The sequence below is a fragment of the Zootoca vivipara genome, chromosome Z (genome assembly GCF_963506605.1).
Source record: "Zootoca vivipara chromosome Z, rZooViv1.1, whole genome shotgun sequence".
Taxonomy (NCBI): domain Eukaryota; kingdom Metazoa; phylum Chordata; class Lepidosauria; order Squamata; family Lacertidae; genus Zootoca; species Zootoca vivipara.
In genome coordinates, this window is record NC_083294.1 from 40,085,451 (window position 1) to 40,109,664 (window position 24,214).

Consider the following 24,214-nt stretch of genomic DNA (forward strand, 5'->3'; position numbering starts at 1 on the left):
GTACCACGGGGTCATCACTACTTCCACAACTTTCTTTCTATCCTTCTTACACTCTGCAAATTAAAAAAAAAATTGTTCCCTGTTTATTTCACCTTCCACTAGTTGGAGGGTGTTGCCTCCCGAAGACTGTAGAATGATTCCAGACTGTAAGTCAAGGATGAGGAACCTGTAGCTTTCCAGATGTTCTTGAGCTGCAACCCACATCATCCTTGACCATTGGCTATACTGGCTGGGGCTGATGGGAACTGTAGTCCAACAACATCTGAAGGGCCACAGCCTCAGCATCCCCTGCAATCACTCTTTTATATGTTCCGAAAATGTGAGTAGAATCAACACAAAGAGGAGGAAGGATACTGAAACTGGGTCTATGGACCCCAACCTCCATATATCAATGGGTTCTTTGGTCACAAAGCCTCCATTCTACACACTTTCAGAAGGTCTGAAAAAAGGACTATATTGCATAGATCAGTACTAACACTTCCTCAGAGTGTCTCCATTGTGATAAAAGGTTGTGCTGTTGAAGTACCACTGTACCAAACTAGTTTCCACTGTTCCTTCATGTCATGGACTGGCTGGATGCAGAGAAGTGGTGGGAGGAACCAGCTGGGGAACCCCCAAGGGAACTCCCAGGAGAAGGTGGCTCAGAGCCAGGGTGGTGGGAAGATCATGAGTGGCCAGAGGGAGAAGTGGGAAAAGACTGGGTGGAGGTAGTGTTGGAAGCTGAAGAGGCAACAGGGTTTGGTGAGCAGGGAGAGGCTGGGCCAGAGAGTGGTTCAGACTCAGAGGCAGGAGAAGAGGGGGGCAGGTGGCAGAGTAGAAGCAGGCAGCTGAAGAAGCCAAGGAGCCTCCCCCTCATGCTGTGACCAGCTTCTCTCCCCCCTGGTCTCCTAGAACACACAGAGAAATGAAGACCAGGCAAAGGAGCTTTAGGCTGCTGGGGAAGGAGGAACCTTAGAGAGCAGTTGGAAGGTGGGGACATTCAGTCCTTGCAACTGCCTCATTGGGGTAAGACCTACTGGGAAATGTTGCTGTGATCACTAGCCCTGCACTGTTTTGGTTTCTTTGAACAAAGAGTTAACTTCAGTGACACCTTGTGAGTTATTGCTGACTTGCTCCTGACTCCTGCCTTGACAATTCAACAGAGAGAGGTGGTTAAACAGGGCCACTGCGATGGCTCTGATGAAAGGTCAGCTCAGCTGGGCCTTCCTTCCCTTGGCTGTTGCCTGACATTCAATCAAGCTGTAGGCAAGGGAGATATGGGAATGGGCCATTCCATCAGCTTAAGAGACCAGCTCCATTTGCTTCCTCCTCTGCCTGAACTGTCTCCTTTCCATTGGGCATCATAAGGACTACTATTTAACTTTAAGAACTGATGCTCCAGTTTGCTTCTCCCCCTCATTTGCCTTCTTATCCCCTTTTCCTGTTGTGGTTTGTAGACTGTAAGCTTGTGGGCAGAACCATCTTGTTTTTATTGATCATATGTAAGCTACTCTGGGAGCTTTTGGCTGAGGAGTGTGGTTAAAAATGCTTTACATAAATACTTTGTGTAAAAGGATGGCAAACTCCCCATTCTTCTCCTTCAAGGAGGATCAGACTCAGTCAAGTCAACTGAAATTCCCCATAGCTTTCCCACTTTTGTTTTCTGGAGAAGCAGTGAGTGAATTCACATTACGAAAGTGGGCCAAGCCACGGACATGAAGTGTGTGTACTCCTTTAATAGGCTTGGAAGACTATGAAAACAAAGTCAATGATGACCCAGTGCTATTTATTTTCTAGAAAAAAAAATGTGCCACAACTCACCATGAATGCCTACCTTGTTCTCTTATAATGGCAATGGCGCCCACCTGAGAGGTGCCAGAACTGAGTTCTGGTGAGTTCCACCTGAAAAAGCCCTGTGATGACCCAGCTATGAAGGTACGATCTAAAACCTAAAGAAACTCTCATCTTGCTCTCAAATCACAAATGAACTGAATTTAATTACTGCATCAGTGTTTTGTTTTGTTAAAAAAAATATTTAATTCAGATACCATGTTTCTTAGATCAAACCAGGTAGAAAGATCATACCTAGTTTTGAGAACCCCCCTCAAACAGCATTGCGAGAATCAAGACTCTTAGGCAGAGTGTGGTGTTTGTGTTTCACAATCAGGTTACAAGCTTTGAACACGGTTGCACCAAGGGTCATTCATCTTAAAATAAACTCTGTTTAAAAATCTACATCATAGACTTGTGATTATTTAGTTGATTATTCCATCCTATTAATCAATTGATGCTTTTACCCTTAGCCCATGAGAAACAGACACACTGCAATATGAAAGAGAACTTTTTGAGCAATACCAGAATTGTGATAATCCATTTATGTCTCCACGGGCTGTTCCAAGGTTTGCACTCAGAATCCACGTTTTGTGATAAAAGCCATTAAGCTCTTAAAAATAAATGCCCTGATCCTCCACTCACTTGTTATTCAGAAGCAGCTTAACAAGCTATATAAAATCTAGAGCAGAGCTGTCGTTTAGTACATAATTAATGTTATAAGTCTTCCCTAGTAAAACCAGTCAGGCGTCATGAGCTTACCTAGCCGATTTGAAAATGTGAAATTGTCTTTGCTCATGTTTATTGTCACAATAGGCTTGGATTCTTATAGCTCATCAGCACAGAAGATTCCCAGTTAGGTAGTTTCAAGCACAAACTTAAACAGGGGGAAATAGTCCGGGAGAAATAAAGACCCATGGAGAAGAGGGTGTGTTTTTTTATTTAAAATTTTTTAAAATCACTGTAGCAGGCATGAGTACAAGTGCTCCAGAAGCTGAGAGTTCTCTCTCTCTCTTGTATTAGAGAGAGTGCGTTTGCTACAAAGGACAGCACACATGTTGCATGGCTCAAACACCCCACACATCAAAGCACACTACAGCCCCCCTGCCCCATTCCTCAGCTGATCTATGCAGATAGACAAACTACAATGGGAAGAAACAAAATTAAAAAATCCTTCCAGCAGCACCTTAGAGACCAGCTAAGTTTGTCATTGGTATGAGCTTTCGTGTGCATGCACACATCTTCAGATACTTCAGATCTGAAGAAGTGTGCATGCACATGAAAGCTTATACCTAAGACAAACCTAGTTGGTCTCTAAGGTGCTATTGGAAGGATTTTTTAATTTTGTTCAGAAAGCTCCTTGTAAGATAACTCCCAAGAAGCTAACCTGCCTGTGGCAATCCTTTTGTTTTATTGCTCTATGTGCAACCAGGTCCCTTGCAGAACAGGCAAATAAGGTTATTTGCGCTGCACGCCCCCAAAGGTCATTCTGGAAGAATGGCTGCATCAAGTATTTCAAGTCCTGCTTGCTCCTATTCAAAACATCATCTGCGGGGCTCATTTGGCTTCACAACACCATGAAGCTCATATAAGGAACATAAAATTGAAACTTGGCTTCAACCATAGGAGAACTCACAGCATATCACAACTATATACAAGTTGTGGGATCCAATGCTGAATTGTTTTCCAGGGTCCCACATCTTCTTTTGTCTTGAAAAAAGCCCTCCTACATAACCACATCTGGATAGGAGCCTAGCAGCACCAGACTCTGCCTCTTTCTTTCTTTCTTTCTTTCTTTCTTCTCTCTCTCTCTCTCTCTCTCTCTTTCTTTCTTTCTTTCTTTCTTTCTTTCTTTCTTTCTTTCTTTCTTTCTTTCTTTCTTTCTTTCCTTTAACAACAATGTGTCACCACCCTCCAGCGACTCAGGATAGTTGCTTCAGCCCACCCACCCAACCTTTTTTTTGAAAAGTAGAGCCTGGCTGCTTGCAGGACAAAGTTGTCTCCAAGACACACCCAAAACTGATTAATGCTTTCCCCGAGGAAGTCTGCCAAGTCAACACACTGTTTAGTTTTATGAAATTCGTCTTCTATAATGGGCTGGGTGCAGCTGGACAATTTTAGACCCTGGACTCTTTAGGCTCGATGCATATGAATCGGGTAAAGTAATGCAGCTCTTGCCTTCCCCCCACCCAGTCCCATGCTTTATATGTAATTCTACCTTGAATACGAGCAGCTTTGCATTTTAATCCAAATTAGATCATAGCACAGTCATGAATATGGGAATAAAAGGGGTATGAGTCTGCTGCTGCTGTGATGAGAAACACATTTGATGGAGAATGAGTGCCATTGTGTTGTAGAAAATTGTTGTGTTTTAAGGTAACACACAATGCAATGGGCACCTGTCATCATGGACCCACCTGACCTCCAACCCAGCAATCCATATATTTAAAGAAAAATAAATGATGCTGTGATAAACAGCATGAATCCTCGTAGTCCTTTATATTTAGCCCTTTATATTTTTAATTGTCCCCTCCCCACTCCCCACCTGGCCCGCTGCACTACATTGAATAGAATCATAGAATTGTAGAGTGGGAAGAGACCCCGATCCAACCCCATGCACAGTGGTGGAGAGCAGGCGGGGGCGGGGCTGGCGTGCATTCTGGGCGCACGTTGCACCACCCGCGGAGCGGGGCGCCCAGCGCGGGCGGGGGGCAGCCACGGTGGCACCCTTGGGATCGCACTGCTGGGGCGCAGCGCCCCTATCGCCCCCCCTCTTCCTATGCCCCTGCCCCTGCAATGCCGCCCCCTGCCGCCCCTGGGTGGGCTTGAACCACCAACCTTCTGGTTAACAATCAGACGCACTAACGCAGGTGGTTTAAATAAAATAAAATTTCATAAATGTTAAGAAATTAACTTAAAATAATAATAATAGAGAAATGGACAGCAACATAGCCCCCGCTCTCCAAAAGACCCCATCAATTTAAATGTGCACGCACGCATGCGCACACACAGAGAGATATACAGCACCCCCATCCTGGGTCAGGGCATCCTTGCAGGGTGGATGCAGTCAGAAATGCACAGTTATACAGCAGGCATCCACGTAACACAGGGTAGAAGCAAAGAACATACTAACAGGTCCACCACAGGTAGTTAAGGGCATATGGCATAGGCGCGCAGAACAAAAAGCATAAGACGTTTTTACCTGTCGAGGTTGTGTTGGAGATGGCTGCACACGCCGCTGAACCGGAGCCGGGTGCATCATTTGTTGCAGCTGCTGCTGCATGACTTGGCTGCTGTTAACTTGCTGGGGCTGTTGAGGGGGTGCAGCTTGTGGTGGCGGTGGGGGCACCGGCCCCGGCGACTGCAGATAGTGCAGGAGCGTTTGCCTAGAGCCTGCAGGCAAAGACGGCATCTTCTGAGGAGCTGCAGGCTCAGAGCTGAAATGGGACAGCGGCTTGGTGTTATTGAAGGAGAATTGGTCTTGGCTGCCCAGGTCGCTTTCGTTCATCAAGCTCGGCTGCATGTTGTTGGAGGGCTGCTGCATCATCATGCCCATGTTTTTGGCCTGGGTTGCTGACATGGGTTTGTAGAGAGCGCCCTGCATGCTGGCTGAGCTGCTTGTAGAGGCGGTGCTTGGCATCATGGTGCCCTGAGGGCTAAAGGGCTGCTGGTGCAGGGCAGGGCTCGACAACTTCTCTGGCCTGTATGGTGGGGAGGGCCTGGTATTTGTGGTCACCAGGCTGTTCTGCGGGCTTTTGATGCTGCCGCCGGATATGTTGGTCAGGATAGGATTTGGCGGGCTGAATGGCTGCTGGTTGAGAACCGGGCTGGAAAGCTTCTCGGAACCGTAAGGAGGAGATGGACCGCTGGGCGGGTTGTTACCAGATGTTATGCTGGAGAGCAGGGAGTTCTGAGGACTCTGAATGCTGCTCCCTGGCACACTGCTAGAGCTCATGCCAGACACCATGACATTCTGAGGGCTGAACGGCTGGTGGTGAGGGGAGGATCCCTGTTGATAAGGAGGAGAGAGGCCTTGTGACGACATAGCAGGCCAACTGGAAGCTTGAGGCTTAGCAGTTGGGCCTTGCTTGCTTGCAGCCAGTTGCTTTAGCTGCTGCGCATGCCAGTTAGTGCCAGGCATGCTGGGCATAGCTCCTTGGAGCATAGACTGAGCCTGGCTCTTGTTTGGCGCGTTGTTTGAAGAAACCGGTGAACCAATGTTCTTGCTTTGGTTCGGAACCAGGTAGCTTGCGCCAGCTGACGAGGGTCTCATTTGAGGAGACCCCTGCGAGAAGTCTTTGTTGGGCACATGGCTGTCGAATTGCGGGGTCTGCGGAGAGGCCTTTGGAGTGCTGCTGACGGGCGGCTGCGGGTGGCATGGGCCACTGAGGGGATCTTTCTCCAAGATGTTGTCAAGGTCCAACTCGTTGGGAGAAGGATCGGGCAGTTTCGTCAGCTCCTCCAGCAGATCTTGCAGCTCCTGGTCCACACCATGCATGCTGCCCCCTTTCTCATCAAAATGGCCACCTAATGGCCCCTTCTGTGCTACCTCATTGTTAGGTGGCACTTGAAATGGAGAACCTATACTGCTACCACTCATGTGATTGTTATCAAGCAACATTCCATGCCCTGCCACTCCCATAGAGGATGCACTGTGGCTGGTGGGGAATGGGGACTGCTGCATATCTGTGCACGAAACAGGATTGGCCCCTTGTCCCATGGAAAGAGTGACATCATCAAGACAGAGTCTCTTACTGTCGCTTGGAAAGCTGGCCTCAGGCATGGTGGTAGAGGTTGGAGAACTGTCATCATCTACCTTTCTCTTAATGGGTCCCTGTAAGACAAAAACGTTTTTATTAACCTGACAGGGAATTCTAAACCTGCAAAGGAAACTAGTGAAATATTCTAAAAATAAATAAATATCAGGACAGCTCAATTCAGGATTACCCAAAAAATCCAGGCATAAGGCAAAATTCTATTTAAAACAATTCCCTCCCCAAAACCACCTTCAGTTAAGTCCTTGTTTAGCTCCCACCCATCTTGATCTCCACTGCAAAAATTATCTAAGTATGGAATTAGGGCCTGGTTTCCTATCGCTTCTCCCATTCATCCTGCTCGTTTCATTTTCACCCTCTCAGCTTCTAAGGACTGCTAGCTGATTGAGGGCAGAGACCTATCTTTGTTTCTTATACTAAAAAACTCTATATTTTTATAACACATATTCTTAGAAATGTTTAGCATTTTCTGTCATGCTGTCATAATTATGAGAGAACTCAGATCATTCATATAGATACGTATGTTTATATATGTTCACATTTTGAAGATCTGGGTTCTCCTTTAATTATGGCAGCATGCTTTGTGTTCCCAGTGAACAAACCAACCACCCATTCTATAGATATTAATTTTTTGTTCAAACAATAGCAGGTATGAATGAAATCATGGACCAAAGCTGGCAAAGCATAGCCAGCAAGGGATATTAAGTTCATACTGAGGCAGCTCAACTATTTTACATTCCTTACAGGCAGAGCGTTTGAAATAATCAGCATACTTTTTAAACCAAGGAAAACAAAACAGTCTCAGCTATTTAAACAGACTATAATCTTTCAAGCTACCTAAACCACAGGTGTTTCCAGCCTGCACAAAAACAGCAACTGACAGCTAAGGACTTAATTTATTTTAGCCATCCGCAATCCATACCAGTCAACCTGTTGTTACTTGGGGGGGGGGGAGAATTGTAAATATTACCTTAATTTATTAAACAAAAAATGTTAGAATAGCATAGATTTTATGATAAGAATGACTTCTGTAACAGAGCAATTTGGGAAACCAGAAACCAGCAAGAGAAAAGTAAGACACACACCCCAATAGGGTCACAATATTATTAAAGCAAAATACAGGGATACCTCGGTTTACAAACACTTCGGGTTACAGACTCCACTAACCCGGAAGTACTACCTCGGGTTAAGAACTTTGAGAACGGGAATCGCGTGCCGGCGGTGCAGCGGCAGCAGGAGGCCCCATTAGCTAAAGTGGTACCTCAGGTTAAGAACAGTTTCAGGTTAAGAACGGACCTCCAGAACGAATTAAGTTCGTAACCAGAGGTACCACTGTACAACGTTTCAATCAGGGCCACTTGAGATGGCTTGTCAATCTCGTCAAAATGCAATTATCTGTGGCCCACCATGTTAATAAGCATGACCTAGGTGCCAACAGGATTAAATCATTTATTAATGCTGCTGCTTTGAGTTAAGGGTATTAAAATTATGCTCTTATTTATCAAGAGGGAGATAGTGCCTTTGGAAATTATCTAAAGACTGGCCATCACTTTTATAAAAAGAAGAGACTGTACTCAACGATATTCCGAAAGGAGGCATGAAGGCTCATTGAGCAACATAATCAACGTAGCACTGCAAAATGCTCAATACTCTTTATTAAGATTACCTTCTAAAAAGTCTGGCTGTTGGGTGTGTGTGTGTTATATTTTAACTTATACAAAATAAAAAGTGATCACTTACATTACACAATGTAAATTTAATCTTATTCCACAATCCTTCATCCTAGTTGCACTTTAAGATTCCACCTTAAGAAACATGGGTATAATCAAGGCGGGGGGGGGCAGCTGTCCGCCCCCCCATCAAGTAAAAGTCAGTGCCTGCTTTTGTTACAGGTATGCATGTCATTGAAAGGTGTGAGCCATTCCCTGCAGAACAACAGAATTTAGGATACAGTGGTACCTTGGTTTAAGAACAGCTTACCATAGTTTATGAACAACTTGAATTAAGAACACTGCGAACCCAGAAGTGTTTTGGTTTGTGAACTTTGCCTTGGAAGCAGAACATGTTCTGCTTCCTGTTAAGCGTAAATTGAGTGCCCCCCCCCGCTGCTATGGGAAAGCACGCCTTGGTTTAAGAACACTTTGGTATAAGAACAGACTTCCGGAATGGATTAAGTTCGTAAACCAAGGTACTGTACCACTATACTACAGCGGTGGGTCCAACTGGCCATCTCTCTTGCTCAGCCAGTCAGCAATTGTACCCCTAGAGCAGTCATTCAGCACCTTGCAGAGAATAAGACCTGGCTAAAGTTAAGGATGTCAGGGGAGCGCCTCAATGGGCTTTGCTTACTGAGTGTGTACAGAAAAACTTCATTGTGGAAAAAGGAGGAAGTAGATGCGTGTGTTTGTGTGTGTGCACACAGACACACGTTTTAGTTTAGCTTTTTTTAAAGAAATAAGACAAAAGGGTGTGTTCTTTGTAATTTTGCAAAATATACTCGTTAACCACATAAAAGGTACTCCCTGATGTTAACCTTGTATTTAACTTCCTAGTTTTCAAATGACTGACGGGTTTTCTTTAGTACTTGGGGTCAAAAGAAAAGTAATTTAAAACAACTGCTAGACAGAGCCAGACAGAGGATGGTGACAGGTGGGTGTCCTGCCTGCCCCCTAACATAAATCCTGGGTATGCCCATGTTAAGAAACCAAATGGTGTGAATACTAAATTTGCAATAGTTTTTTTGCCATAGGTATGAAGGGAGTCCTAGATTTCATATTCTGCTACTTCAAAGGATGGGTACAGATTCTCATTTTAAAGCTTGCCACAGCATGCTTCTAATTTCCTTATATGCCAGTCTAAGCTCATAGGTGTGACCAAACCATCCTAGTTTGGTAGTCTGTATTGTTTTGGCCATTGGCAAGGAGGGCTTCACCACACATCAAATGGCAGAGGGTTAAAGATGGTGTAGCAAAACAACTGTCCCACAAAGTACAGGCAGGCTGCGCTTCTGATGCAGATTAGATCCCTGGGAAAACAAAAAAATGCCAAAACCAACCTTGGCAAACAACATGGCAGAGGAATTTTGCCATTATTGTGTTTCCCAAAGTTGATGATCTGGAGCTGGTGAGTAGGTCCCCCCACAAGCTTGGCTAACACTGCTTGGCAGAGGGCAGAGAGCTGACTTGCAGTGGTTGCATGAATATCATGCTAAACTGCCATCGGGAAAACAGTAGCCTGTTCATCTAAAGCAACTTTCCCCGACCCGGTGCCCTCCAGATGTTTTAAACTTCAACCCCCATCAGCCCCAACCAGCATGGCTGTGCTGGCTGAGACTGATGGGAATTGCAGCCCCAAAATATCTGGTGGGATCCACATTGGAGGGAGGCTTGATCTACACAGATATACAATCCTGAAACACGGTTGCTTTACTCATAGTACCTGCATGCAGCGCTTTCCCCAAGAAAAATAGGTGCTAGAACTCACCATGAAGTTGTTACAGTAAGTCACTGGGTGTCTTGGGGCAGCCCTGAACAGATGTCAGTTTGACAACAACCTCCAACAGAGGTGCTAAAAACTACGGCAAGCTAGCTATCTCCTCAGCTAATTTTTTTGGGGGGGGTTGCACCTAGTTCTGGGGCAGGTCAAATAAAAGTGTCCTCACCTCCCTCATTCTCTTAGATTCAGGCAGATGGCTAGGGCAGCTCAGAAGGGCCCTCACACAAGCATGCCCAATGGTAGACGCCTGGCTGGAAAGCTTAAAGCCTGCCACCACAATATGGGAGACATTATTATTATATTTTATGTTGAAAACTTTTAACAAGAAATTGATATATATTTCAAAGCCTCCTTATCAATCTGGAGCAACTTTTTAAAATTTAGCCCCAAACTGGATTGATACAGATTAAACCAACCTTGCTAATTTGGAGCCCTTCGTGTGCCATCAACAGCAACTCCCATGGTAGGAGTCGGAGTCTAAAAAATCTGATGGGCACCAACTTTGCAGAGGTACCAGGCAAAAACAATCCTTTTTCAACCAGGCACTTGGCTGTTAACAATCTATGGCCTTATAAAGCGGGTGTGAGGATCCCCCCCATAAAGTTGTCTTGGGTTGCTTGCAGCAAGAAAAGCTTCTAATACGTACAAAGGTATTGCATATTAGTCTTATGCTACAGATGGAGTATTCTAGAAATATCTCCCTCAATTGCTTGCTTTCAGGAGCAATGCTGTCTGGTACCCTTCCAGAATATATTTACTGTACAGGAGGAAGGCCAGAAACCAGCTTCCTCTGTCAGTCATTTTAACAACTAGAGGTTTTCCATGTAATGCTTATCCAAATCTTGCATTGGAAGAAAATAAGCAATTGGGAAAGAGATACATACCCTTTTAACTACCAAGCCAACAGGTGTTTAGGTATTTGTATATAGACAAATCACGAGCCTGGGCTCACGGATTGCATTACACCAAACCATGGCTTAGCTTTGGGTAGCACAATAACAGAAGGACCAGTAAAGGGGGGGGAGTTTTGTTCAAGGTATCCATGCTTGTTTATTCACACTTAGCCATGGTTTAGCATTGCACACGTTAGCATTGCACACAAACTGGGCCAATGAAATGCATAAGTGTGTTGTAACAGCATGCACTATGCCACCTTTTTCCAAACTTGGGTCTCCATCTGTTTTTGGACTACAACTTCCATCATCCCTAGCTAGCAGGACCAGTAGTCAAGGATGATGGGAACTGTAGTACAAAAACAGCTAGAGTCCTAAGTTTGGAAAAAGCCTGCATTATGCACACAAATTGCAACGGACCATAGCAGAATTTTTTTGGCCCCTTCAAAATATGTTTTCTGGATACACAATGGTTCAGAGTAACTGGGAGTGATAGGCACAAGTCTCCCAAATCCAAAATCATCACTCTGTCCACTGGGCTACCCTAGTTTTTAGAATTTGGTGCTACAGCTCTTCTACAAGTATGTATGCCAAGGTAGAGGGTGTTTTTGCAAAAGGAAAAAAATAGTTTATTTTAGAAGCAAAAAAATCCCCTACTTTAAGTAGGACACAACAAAATAAACTGGAACTAGTTTGTGAAGTGTTCTGTCATTTTGTGCTGGCTTGTAGGTTTATCTTGTGCTGATCTTTATATAGCTAGTTGATACCATTTTCACAGAATTGATTTTATTGATTTAAAAGCTTGTAAACAGCCCTGAGAATTTGGCTGAGGAACACAGGGACACAGGAAGCTGTCTTATACTCATTCAGACTACTGGTCTATATCTAGCTCATAATTGTCTACAGCAGGGTTTCCAAAAGTTGGTTCTTCATCTGTTTTTGGACTATAACCATCACCCCTAGCTAGTAAGACCAGTGGTCAGAGATGATGGGAATTGTAGTTCAAAAACAGCTAGAGACCCAAGTTTAGAAAATCCTGGTCTACACAGACTGCCAGTAGCTCCACAAAATATCAAGTAGGGATCTCTCCCAGCCCGACATTGAGACACCAGGGATTGAACCTAGGAGCTAGCAGATTGGATAATTGTGAAAAGAAGCACTTTATTACTGAAGTTGTTGCTGGAGTGAAATACTGCTGTTTGAAAGACTAGGAGCAGACCATACCTTAATTTCTACCACTTCAGTGCAAACCAAGCATAAACCTGCACTTAATCCTCAATATTTCTCTTGCTCTGAAAGAGTCATTTCAAGAGTGGAGCTAACTGACTTTTCTTTTCTTTTTAATGCTGGCAACAAGAAGCAGTTGCACCTCAACTGTCTGTGTGTTTCAGATCCCAGTGCAAATGAGTGATCGAGTCACCTCTGAAGATACTCTAGGATTACACAGGTAGAGTCGTGAGTCATTTTATGACTGGGTACAAAAACACGTCAAAGTGCAAGTAGATAAATAGGTACCACTACAGCGGGAAGGTAAATGGCATTTCCGTGAGCTGCTCTGGTTCGCCAGAAGTGACTTTGTCATGCAGGCCACATGACCAGGAAGCTGTACACCGGCTCCCTCGGCCAATAACACGAGATGAGCACTGCAACCCCAGAGTCAGTCACGACTGGACCTCATGGTCAGGGGTCCCTTTACCTTTACAATTACTCCAAGGTGGGTGTGAGTAAGAGAGAGGGGGTTCCTACCCTTTAAAAATAGCATGGGTAAATTAGGATTCTGTCCAGGGCTGGCTCACAGCTTGGTTTGTTTTGCAAAGGGGCTGTCAAAGCATTTGGAGAGAGGTGGAAGTCTCAGTTCCACTCTCTTATTGGCTTTTATCCCCATTTCTCACAAGTCTGCAGTTGACATTTTGTCCAAGCTTAGCCTAACCTTGTAGCAATCCAAATAATATACAATATACGTTCGAAAACTTAGCTGTCTTCTTATTCATCCCTTATCAGTGACTGCAGTGTTGCCGACATTTTTATTGCCTTATGTATTTGTACTACACTAAACAACAAAAGAGGTCTTCTCTCCTCCCTCTTAACAAGCAATGCCTAATCAGCTCTGCCTTCCAGGATCACAACCTGCCTGTCAACATCACTTTGATCTGGAGTGATGTGACAGCAAGTTGAAGCTTACATTTGAAGAGCCCACTATCAGGCAGGTTAACAGCACTGAAAACATTCTCCTCGGTATCTGACAGGAGGTTCACCACCCTCCCCACATGAGCTTGTACCTAGGCAGAACACTGCATCCTTCAAAACTCTTAATGATAGATGCCTTCTTAAATTATGACCATAGGCCGTGTCACTTCCTCCAGACTAATTCACATCCTGTCTTGCATAACATCTACAAGAAGGCACATTTCTTCAGCAGGCAACCCCAGCTGTAAAGCCTCTAAGCTGCATGACACACAGGCAGAAAAGAAGCAAGTTGTTGCCGAGTGCACAGACAACTCCAATAGCGGCAGGCTAGAAAATGAGAACCTTTCATTTTCAAAACACATTTCAGAGCATTTTGGCATTAATATCTCAGGGTGAGTTTTAACTCCCTGCATCACTTTAAAATATACTGTATTGCAAAGTTTCCAGCAGATGCAAACATATTTATTGTGTCGGTGTATGCAGAAGAAATAGATGGGGGGTCTTTTCACAGACTTCTGTTAAAGAATATAAAGGGCTTCCACAGAAGTTGTCTTCAAGACCCACCTTTAATCTCAAACTACAGAAACTACAACTCAAACTACGTTTCCAAATCTTCATCTTGCATATCAATTAAAATCTTCATCTTGTATATCAATACTGTAACCTCTATTATATCTGTCTTGAGCCACATTTCCCTCTTCCCCATTTCTTTTTTCAACCTCCCATCCCCAAGCCCCCAATGCAACAAACAGTCTTTGCTAAGATCACCAAACAGATCAGCAATCCAGACAAACCAAACAGATACAACTCATAAACTGTGCAGAAGACATCTAACAGTTTTTATTTTATTTTAGAGTTTCGTGTAACTCAAGACAAAGAGTCTGTAAAATGAGTTTGCCCGTAAGACAAATTTTTAAATCCACAGTTGAGAAATATCTTTCTTTGGATAAAAGGTCTTCAAACTCCCAATTTCACAGAAAAGCCACACTCTAAAACAGATCCACCAGGAACCATCAGTAAGCACAAGGTAGCATCGCAGAAATTGCATTTGATAAACATAGTTGTAAAGAACCAGACAACACTGTTTCCTCCCTGTAACATCTTCTTTGCAGAATATGCCTCTTAATTAGTCATCTGAAGACTTAACAGCAGCCACACTGGGCATATTGTTTAGTTGTAACTTTCACATTTCATTTTCTGACAAGTGTTATTAACTTGACAGCTGAAGAAAGAAGAACTGCTCCCCCTCTTTCTTTCTTTCTTTCTTTCTTTCTTTCTTTCTTTCTTTCTTTCTTTCTGTCTATTTGTCTGTCTGTCTGTCTGTCTTTTTTTTGCTTCTCCTATTTTCTCTAGCTGCAAAGCCCAATTCTTTCATTTGTGGCTGTAAATCTCCAAACTCAATGCTTTCCTATCACCACTGCCTCACTTTACCTCTTTTCTAAATGCTTATAGTAACATTTTATGTCACTTTCTTTTATAGTCTATTAATTTCAAAGTCCTCTGGCACTCTTTACAGTAATTTCTTAAGACTACATTAATTTCTTGTGATGGCACAATGTGGATATCCTCCACCAACAAATAAAAAAGGGAGAGGTTTACATACACAAACACCCCAAATGGGATTTCTAAGGGGTCTGATCTTTTTTGACTCCCTAGGGAGCACCAAGGCTGTTTCTACACAGAGCCTTGGGAGGAACACATCTGCCTGTGCATTGTATGCCCAAGTCCTCCACATGGAAAGAACAAGGAATCTTTAACATTGTGCTTTCCCAGCCACCCACAGTTCATGTAAGAAGTTTATACAAGTTAAAACTGGACGGTTTTAAGCTTCTAATTATTTTTATCTCTATGCTGTTGCTTGCTATCTTTGTATCTCCCAAAGGAGTTTTTCACTCTAAAGCAACTACTTCAGAAATAAATAGATTTCTTCAGTAAACCCTGGAACTTACCTTCCCTCTGCCTGACCGATTGCGCTTCATCTTTCCCAATTCTCTGTGGGCATAAGAAGCCAAAAGCGAGCTCAGCGTCTCTTGCCCAAAGTTACCGTCTATGCTCTAAGTCTGCACACCAAGAGCGCAAACTCAGAGCGTTGGAAACTTAAGTACGGGATTCTTTATTAATAAATTCTTTTCTTATCATCCTCTTTAGCTTAAACCATGCGCCATAAACCATTCTTATCAAGGACTACTGTAAAAAAATGTGAAAACATATAAACCTAACCAAAATAAGTCCCGCTAGAACAAAACAGGGCTCTGTCTAGTCCAATATTCAGCATGTCGTTATCTCCAGAAACCCCATACGTAAAACGTGAAGGCCGTAGCCCAGTCTTGCTGATGTCCCCAAGTAACTCAAATGAATAATAATCTGGTTCAGTTTAGCCACCAAAGCCGGTAGTTGGATATAGGTCCATCCATCGTGAACTTTATTTCTCACCAATACTTTAACTTCTAACTTCCATTAGGTTGAGGGCTAACTTGCCCTAATGAAGTGGGGGGTGAGTAATTTAACATCCTGGATCCCCCCAAAAACTGAAAGCAGAGACCCCAGTTGTGCCCAAGATTTCTGCCAAACCTTGGTGTCTCTGATACAGAGTTTTGGGCACTGGGCTGCAAAGGACAAAGTGTCATGGGTCACTCTGTGCCCTTTGATTGGCATGCAGGAGGGTGCCAGAGAAGGCAGGGGATGTGGTGGGTGCCTCAGAAAAAAGAGAATGATGCTCAGATCACCGCCAGGGGAAAGTGACAGCGAGGGCAAAGAGTGCCCTACACCAAATTGTCAGGATGAAACAGAAATGAGGGAGCCTGGTCAAAGCAAGAAAACAGCCCAAACAGCCCCTTTCCCACTGCTGCTTTCACCTCAAGCCCAACTGGCAGGCAAGGAGAGAAGAACAATGTTGTTTGTCTAACAGAAGGAGGAGTGGCCATCTACATGTGGTCAGCAGCCTGGAGGGAATGAAAGCTAAACACGGGTGGGAAATGTCTGAGGAAATGCTCACAGCTGTGGTTTGTCAGGCTGGAAGCACAGAGCATGTGATCTCTGTATTTGTAGCTGACCCAGTTTGGGACACACACTAATAGTATAGTGCCCTATTTAAGGAGATAGGGTGTATGGGGTGTTATGGGAGGGATTGTTCTGGTTAATGTGTCCACCTTTAGTCTCCACCCAGCACTCAGCTCCCACCTCTGGCTCCTAGAAGCTGTCACCATGTGACAGTGGCCCGGTGGTGGTGCATGTCTTTCTGGCATTGGGGGTGTTTGTGTGCCAGCAGGACATAGAGGGCAACATGGAGGACACAACATGGCAAGCACGTGCCTGTTGCATCCTCCTGACACCCCCCAGTCCCACAGGGCTTTGCAAGGCTGGGATGTGGGATCAGAGGGCTGGCAAGGGTGGTGTGAAGAGTAAAATGTACCCTGGAAAAATATCTGTGTCCAGGGCAACAGCCCATGCTGCACCTTTGCAGTGGCCTCACCCAGGGAATAGCTTCCACTGCCTGGCTAAAACAAGGTGAGGGCAGCCAGTGGGTTTCAAACCCTCAATGAGTTAGGGACTTCCCCTGCATGTGAAGATGGAGCAGAAAAGACCAATAATGGGGGCCAATGGTCTAGAAGGCAGTTTCTGCGTGTGCTGTAGTGGGAAGTTGAGGGCTTGTCAGCCTGGGAAGGTAGCCCATCTAGAAGGAGAACTCTGATCCCAAACCACTGCTGCCTTGTGGCCATACTTATTCATGAGAAGGCTCCCCCGCTCCCCTGCCTTGCAGGACATCTTCAAGAGACGCAAAGGCTCCAGAGTAAACCCTACACAAATCTGGAGAGGAGTCCCTAGGATGGTTGGATGGTGCCTTGTACGCCTCCTTCTGGCAACACCTGCAGTGGAGCTGGTACCAAACTTCTTGCTCTGCTTTCCTTGGGACCACATCAGCAAGTCTGAGAGATGTGTCTTGTCATCTGGGCAGCCCAGGACCCCAGGACCTCCATGCACACTGAGGCAAGTCCCAAGTGTCAACACAACTCTCCAGGGTAGGCATAAGGAGGCACTGTAAGATGTTGGAGTGCAGAGGTGAGCAGAGTGACACTTGCTGGGTGAAGGGTCAGCAGAGACTATAGGAGCATTGGGGTGCTGGGGGATCATTGCATACTGAGAGGAAGCAAGGGCAAAGGTGAACGAAGTACCGCTAAGAACACCTGGCTCCAGAACTAGGGGAAAGGGACTGGGGTTGGAACATTCAGGGACTTGACACAGGGTCTCCCCAATCTCAGCCCTTCAGCAAAGGCCAACCGTGACACAAAACGTTCTTGGACCTTGGCCCAGAATAGATAAAGTTGTGTCTCTGGAAAAGCAACACAGTTCTAGCCTTGATTGCTCTTGGGAAGTCAATACTCTCTGACGTTATGGTAGATTATTTTGCGGCTTTCTTGACAGCTCAGAAAGCTGCAAATGTTCTAGCGCCATTTGATGTTACAACCCCATTGGAATCAGCAGGAGCCTTGAAATTAGCTGATGTGGCATCTTACTTGCATGCTGAGTAGCCAATGCATGTGTGTCCCAGGTAAATCCATTATACCAGTTGACACCTACAGATTCTAAAGCAGGGAAGTACAGGCTGCTCTCCTTGACCCAAAAAAAGTGGTTTCTCCTATCATCAACTATAACCCCCGCATCTGGGCCAACAATCACATAGAGCCAGTAACCCAGGCACTAATATTTTTAACAACTCATATTGCAAGAGCAATCTTGACTCTGCAGGTAACAGTTAAAAAGCTTCCTTATTGCAGTTACTTTGGGTGCTTTGTGCAAATAATAGACTAAAAAAAAGGAATTATTTCTTGCTACTCACATTTGCACAATAAATGCTCCTCTTGGAGTTTGGTTTGGTTTGGTGTTTGTTTATGTAAGTTGCAAGCAAACAAAAAAAACATGAATAAAGACTAGGAACTCTATAACTACATAAAAACCCAATGGTGTGACCCAAAAAAATAGATTTTACAAGCAAATGTAACTTCATCTTTTTCAAAGAGTAGCAGCTTCGGGAAGGAAATGTTTGGAATGGAGGTGCAGGAACCAAGGTGGAAGTGTTCATACAGCATATGGTTAATGAGATTTATTGTGAATGAGCAGATCACTCCCATTTTGCTCCTCTCCTTGTTGTTGTCTTTGTTGCCCTCACAGGAAGATACTTCAGACATGTATTCTGAATCTTTTGTCGGCATGACTAGGAAACTACCCTTCCATTTCTGATGCAGAGATTATGCCTAGAGCTGAATAAACAGCGTGCTAAAAGGTCAGACCATTTAAGCTGCACATACTTAGTTTAGGATGAAAGAACTGCTGTCGACTCTTAAGTTATGACATTTCATCTCTAACCCTCCCCTCCCCAGGAATTCCTTTGTGTCCTTTGCAAGCTTGGGAGGTCAATTCTGTTTCACACAAAACAATGAAAGTATCACCCCTTTAATGCAATTTTACTTACGTACATTAACTCATCACATCTGTCAACAAGTCTGAGGGTTCATCAAAGGACACAGAGGTTTGTTCACAAAAGGTTTAACCTAATATCAGAGGTGTTTGTGAGGATCTGACTTAAGATGTGTGGGTTTTTAAAGTGGGAGAAATCAAAATGAGCCGTTTGAATGGATGATTTCCTAAGATACCAGTTATCTCACCATGCCGCATGAAGGTTGAACACACACAGGAAAACACACACACACACACACACACACACACAAAATCAAACAAACAGAGTGGCAATGGCTGCTATCTATTTCTGCCTATCTGGTATTCATTATATGTTTATGCTCAGTGAAGTACCCATTACATCCACTCCAAAGTAAAAAACAGAGCCAAATGCTGAACTGCTTGTATTAACATAGGAGCAGTAAACTGAAAGCAGAGTTTGTTACTCTCACCTTTTGCTGTTTATAGTGCTAACATCAGTGGTAACACTAAGGGCCAAGTGTATAACATATTAATATTTATAAAGGCGGAACAAAGCTTAACAGTGAAATGCCCCCAACTTGTTAAGTGCAAAGAACACTTAAATGTTGTCCTCATGACATTTGGCTCAAGAAAACGAGGCACTGAACCTATTTGCTCTAGTTGCAACACACTGTGGATTTCATTGAGTAGCCATGGTCATGGAGCAAAGTCCTCTTTTTGGTAGGAGAGGCCTATCTCATTCCCAAATTGGAAGCTGCACCTCCAATTTACAGAGTACAGAGATTTTAGGTCACCATGCCCAAACCAACTCCTCATTATCCCAGTAAGTGGTCTGCATTGAAGGACAGGGCTCTGGAGCCGAAAATTCAGCAAGCAGAAGATACTTCTTGTTCTGTTGACCAGAAAAGAGCAACCAGATATTGAAGCTCCTACCATTTATGCCAGGCTTGGCCAATCTTGAAGGCATCAAACTAACTGCCAAGAAGAGTGATTTTTTAAATTTTGTACTCTCCCCTTTCTCTCTGTGTGCAGAGGCTCAGGTACAGGTAATGGCCATAGCAGATGGCAGAGCATCTGATTTGCATGTAAGAAATCCCAGGTTCAATTCCCCAGCAACCCCAGGTGGAGAAACCTGTCTGAAATCCTGCAGAGCAAGTGCCAAGTAAGTGCAGGCCAGCATTTCTCAACCTTGGGTCCCCAGGCATTGTTGCACCACAACACCCATCATTCCTAGCCAGCATGGCCAGCGGTGAGGAATGATGGGAGCTGTAGTTCAAGAACATCTGGGGACCCAAGGTTGAGAAAGACTGGTGCAGGGAATACTGAGCTAGATGAACCAATGGTCTGACTAAGTATAACACAGCTTCCTCTGCTCTTCTGCATACACCTAGTAGTAGTTCACTGTACAAAGCCAAGATTCTGAGGGTTCCAATGGCCACTGACAATTTTTTTAGGAAGAACTCCAACCCCATTTTATTAGGAGTCTAATACCACCATCACTCTTGCTAGATAATTGTGCAACTCCATCAAGAGCTGACAAAGTTTTAGAAGTTTGTGTCTTACCATCTCCTGACTTTCCCCTAATAAGCTCATATGATTATTTTCTTCAACAAGCTTGACTTAAGTTGGAAGCCAGAACGTGTGCGGAAGAACCACAATGACATCACAGGTGAAGGCTTGGCTCAAGGAAGTTCCTCTTTCAGCATCTCATATTGTTTTCCTTTTGGAGGGCATTTCCTTATTTTTCAAAACCATTGTGCTCTGAGAATGCAGTTCGGTGTAAAAGTGTCAAGCCACTTCCTCCCAGGCTTCCTTACTCATTTTGCACTAAAATATATCTAATCCAGGCCATCGTTCCTGAACAAAGGTGGGAGAAGATGATATTTTTAAAGTGTGCTAGTTTGGTTATTAATTTAAGGGAAAGCTATTCATTTTAAGATCACCATTTAGAATGTAAACAAAACACACAAAAAGTATTGGGAGGGGGAAGATTAAGTCAGGATCCAACAGGCTACTCCGTTATCTCCCATGTAGTTGATTTTGTGTGGTGTAGTGATTAGAGCAGGGGTCAGCAACGTTTTGTGAGGCCATGGGCCTTAGGATGCCAGGCAGACCTCTTGGTGGGCAAGAGTGTGCATGCCCGTGCATGTGCTCAAGCTATCTCCAGCACTGTTCCAGGTCCAAAGAGCGCCGGAAATAGCGTGTGTGCATGCGCACAGGTGCTTCTCCATCATGGAAGTGCACCGGAAATAGCGTGTACGCACACATACAGGTGTATACACGCTATTTCCGGCACACTTCCGAGACGGAGGAGCACCCATGCGCATGCGCACCTGCTATTTCCGGCGCTCTTCCGACCCGGAAGTCGGTCCCCGCAGCGAGAAAAGGGGGAAAGCACAGAATCCCCACACGGATCCATGGAATAGCTGTGGGCCGGTTTCAGGAAGCTCACGGGCCGGAATTGGCCCATGGGCCTTAGGTTGCCGATCTCTGGATTAGAGCAGTGGACTGTGGTCAAGCAACACATGCCCTATAGCATAGGTCGGCAATGTCCAGCCCATGGGGCGGATGCGGCCCACAGAGGTTAAAAAAAAAATAGTCCAGCCCACCACATGGTCTGAGGGATGGTGGACCGGCCCACAGCTGAAAAAGGTTGCTGACCCCTGGAATATATATAGGAAGCTCCTTCAAACTACATAGTTCTTTAGGTATCCTTTCTCAAAACACACATTTTCAGAACTTATTTTCAAACAGTTTTAGAGTCAAGAACTATATCTGAACATTTAGAAAGTGAGAAGGCCAGTTGGTAGCTTAGGCCTGGTCATCGCTTGAGTTCAGATAGTACATATCAGGTCAGTTCACACGAAGGCTTCCTCAAACATTCCTACTCAAGGGCTATTCCCTGTAAAAAAAGAGTGCTACAATTTCTCCATCTCTGGTCAGGGGCGTCGCAAAGGGGGGACGTAGGGGGCGGGCTGCCCCTAGCTCCACTCTGTGGGGGGCAGCACCCCCTCTGCACCACCATCACTGATGCACGACGCAGCCACCACCATCGAAGAGAAGCCCCAATGTCCTGGCTGCCATCCATGCCCGCCTGTGCAAGGCCGGCCACTCTCTTGAGACTGGCATGGCTGGCACACCCCTGATTCACCCTTCTCCCCTGCAAGTCCTTCGTGTGCATGTCCGTGTGTGTGTGTTTCCCCGTGTGTGTTAGTCCTTGTACGTGTGTCTCTGCCTCCCTCGCTGTGTGCTGTGGCCACACGGGCACCCCCCTCTTCCCTGTGCACCCACCCACACCCAGCTCCCCCTCATTCTCCTGCCTCTTTTTATCTATACGTATACAGAAATCATGTCGGGTGGGAGCAGGTGAGAGGGATCTTCTTTTTCTGTTTCCCAACGTGGGGAGGTTTCTCCGAGGAGGATTCCTGGAGTCGGAGAAGGGGGTAGGCAAAGAGGAGAACTGAGGTTGGGGCCAGGAGAGGAGGGGGTATCCTTGGCCTCCATCTCTCCTGCCGGAGCCTTTTAAGGCAGGTAAAGTTGCGTTGGCTCTTTCTGGATGCCGCCAAGGAAGTGGAGGGGACGCTGAGCACCTGTGCAGACTGCGGCGGGAGGCAAGAGGTCTGTGCGCTGGGCTAGAGCCTCTTTTGCTGCAAGCATTGCTATGAGAGCGGCGGCTGTGGCAGGAGAAACAGGACCAGGGGCGGGGGCCGCTCAGCAAATAAAACTGCCCCTGCTCAGGGCTGCGCCCTCTGCCCTGAACCGGGGAGGGAAGGAGGGGACCGGGCGAGAGGAAGGACATTGCGCCTAGCAGAACCGTGAGAAGGGTCTGGCGCCAGCTGGGCCAGGCTAGGCCGCTTTGCCCTTGCCCACCTCCGCGCCCTCAGGCACGCCCCTCCCCCGGGGGTGCCTTTGGGTTTGCTGCCCCGGGTGGCCAAACGGCTCCGTTCGCCACTGTCTCTGGTTTATAGAAAATGCATTAAAAGTGCAGTACATGGCACCCAATCAGGAGCCCAAGCAAATGGACTTCATGTTGAGCAATGGTTCTTCACCATTTCTGCTGCCTCTCTTGCTTCTGAGGCAGGAGGCCTGGGGAAAATGGACCAAAAATGCAAAAAGGGACAATATAGTGTAGTTACACGTGTCGATTGCCACCACATTTGTATCCCAAAATTTCATAATGAAAGCTCAGGAGAGAATACTTATAGGAACTTTTCTGCTTGGCCTCACATCAACCATCTAAAGTTGGTTGTCAAGAGATAAACGAATTGTGAAGTTCATATCAGGGTATGGATCTCAGTGTAGGTCTCCTTGAATGCAAATAAAGCATACTACCCATCACCCCATGCCAGCTTAGTAATTGCCCTATTCTGATGCATCTTATTCATAATATTTGCTTGAAAACCAGATTTGCAACCCCACCCCCCAGCACCAGGGGTTCTTTCCTTCCTTCCCTAAATTGTTTGTTGGAGGGGAGGTTATTAATATTCTTTCTTAAAAGGGTGCTGTAAAGGTAAAGGGTAAAGGGACCCCTGACCATTAGGTCCAGTCGTGACCGACTCTGGGGTTGCGCGCTCATCTCGCATTATTGGCCAAGGGAGCCGGCGTATAGCTTCCAGGTCATGTGGCCAGCATGACAAAGCCGCTTCTGGCAAACCAGAGCAGCACATGGAAACGCCGTTTACCTTCCCGCTGTAGTGGTTCCTATTTATCTACTTGCATTTTTGGCGTGCTTTCGAACTGCTAGGTTGGCAGGAGCTGGGACCAAGCAATGGGAGCTCACCCCGTCACAGGGATTCGAACTGCCGACCTTCTGATCAGCAAGCCCTAGGCTCAGTGGTTTAACCACAGCGCCACCTGGGTCCCAAAAAGGGTGCTGTATTGAGATGCAATTGCCACTACAGTGGTACCTTGGCTCTCAGACGCCTTGGTACTCAAACAACTTGGAACCCAAACACTGCAAACCCGGAAGTAAGTGTTCCGGTTTGCGAACGTTTTTCAGAAGCCAAATGTGCTCCGTTTTGAGTGTTACGCTTCCAATTTGAGTGCCACACTTCCGTTTTGAATGTTACGCTGAGGTCTGTCCATTTTTGCTGTTTATTTTGTTTTTTGTTTTGGTTTTGTGATTGTGTGGAAACCAGTTCAGCTACTGATTGATTGATTGATTGTGTGACTGCAGTACATTGTTTATTGCTTTCATTTTATGGATCAATGGTCTCGTTAGATAGTAAAATTCATGTTAAATTGCTGTTTTAGGGGTTGTTTTTAAAAGTCTGGAACGGATTAATCCATTTTGCATCACTTTCTATGGGAAAGTGCGCCTTGGTTAGGAAACGCTTTGGTTTTAGAACAGACTTCCGGAACAGATTAAGTTTGAGAACCAAAGTACCACTGTAATGATTAATAGCATTAATGCACACTAGGAAGTTTAAAATTAGGGACCAAGTAATTTCCCATCATCCCTGATCCATCCAGGAGCAATGTTAGGCCTCTGGTCTCTTTCCAAAAGAAATTAAAATAATAATTCTGAAATGAGATTGGTCTTAACACAGACAGATAGAAATCAGCAAGGAGAGTTGTGGAAGCAAAACTGAAAAATACGACATCTGCAACCCAGGACAA

General features: G+C 45.2%; 1 protein-coding gene across 2 annotated transcripts in view; it reads right to left on the reverse strand.

The window, feature by feature from the left end:
- Positions 1-24,214, reverse strand: part of MAMLD1 (mastermind like domain containing 1) — a 126,985-nt gene that overhangs the window by 44,481 nt on the left and 58,290 nt on the right. For both annotated transcript variants that reach the window (XM_035113252.2, XM_035113251.2), the window contains exon 2: positions 5,012-6,643. In XM_035113252.2, coding sequence (XP_034969143.2) covers positions 5,012-6,643 — 1,632 coding nt within the window. The remainder of the gene's footprint in view (positions 1-5,011; positions 6,644-24,214) is intronic.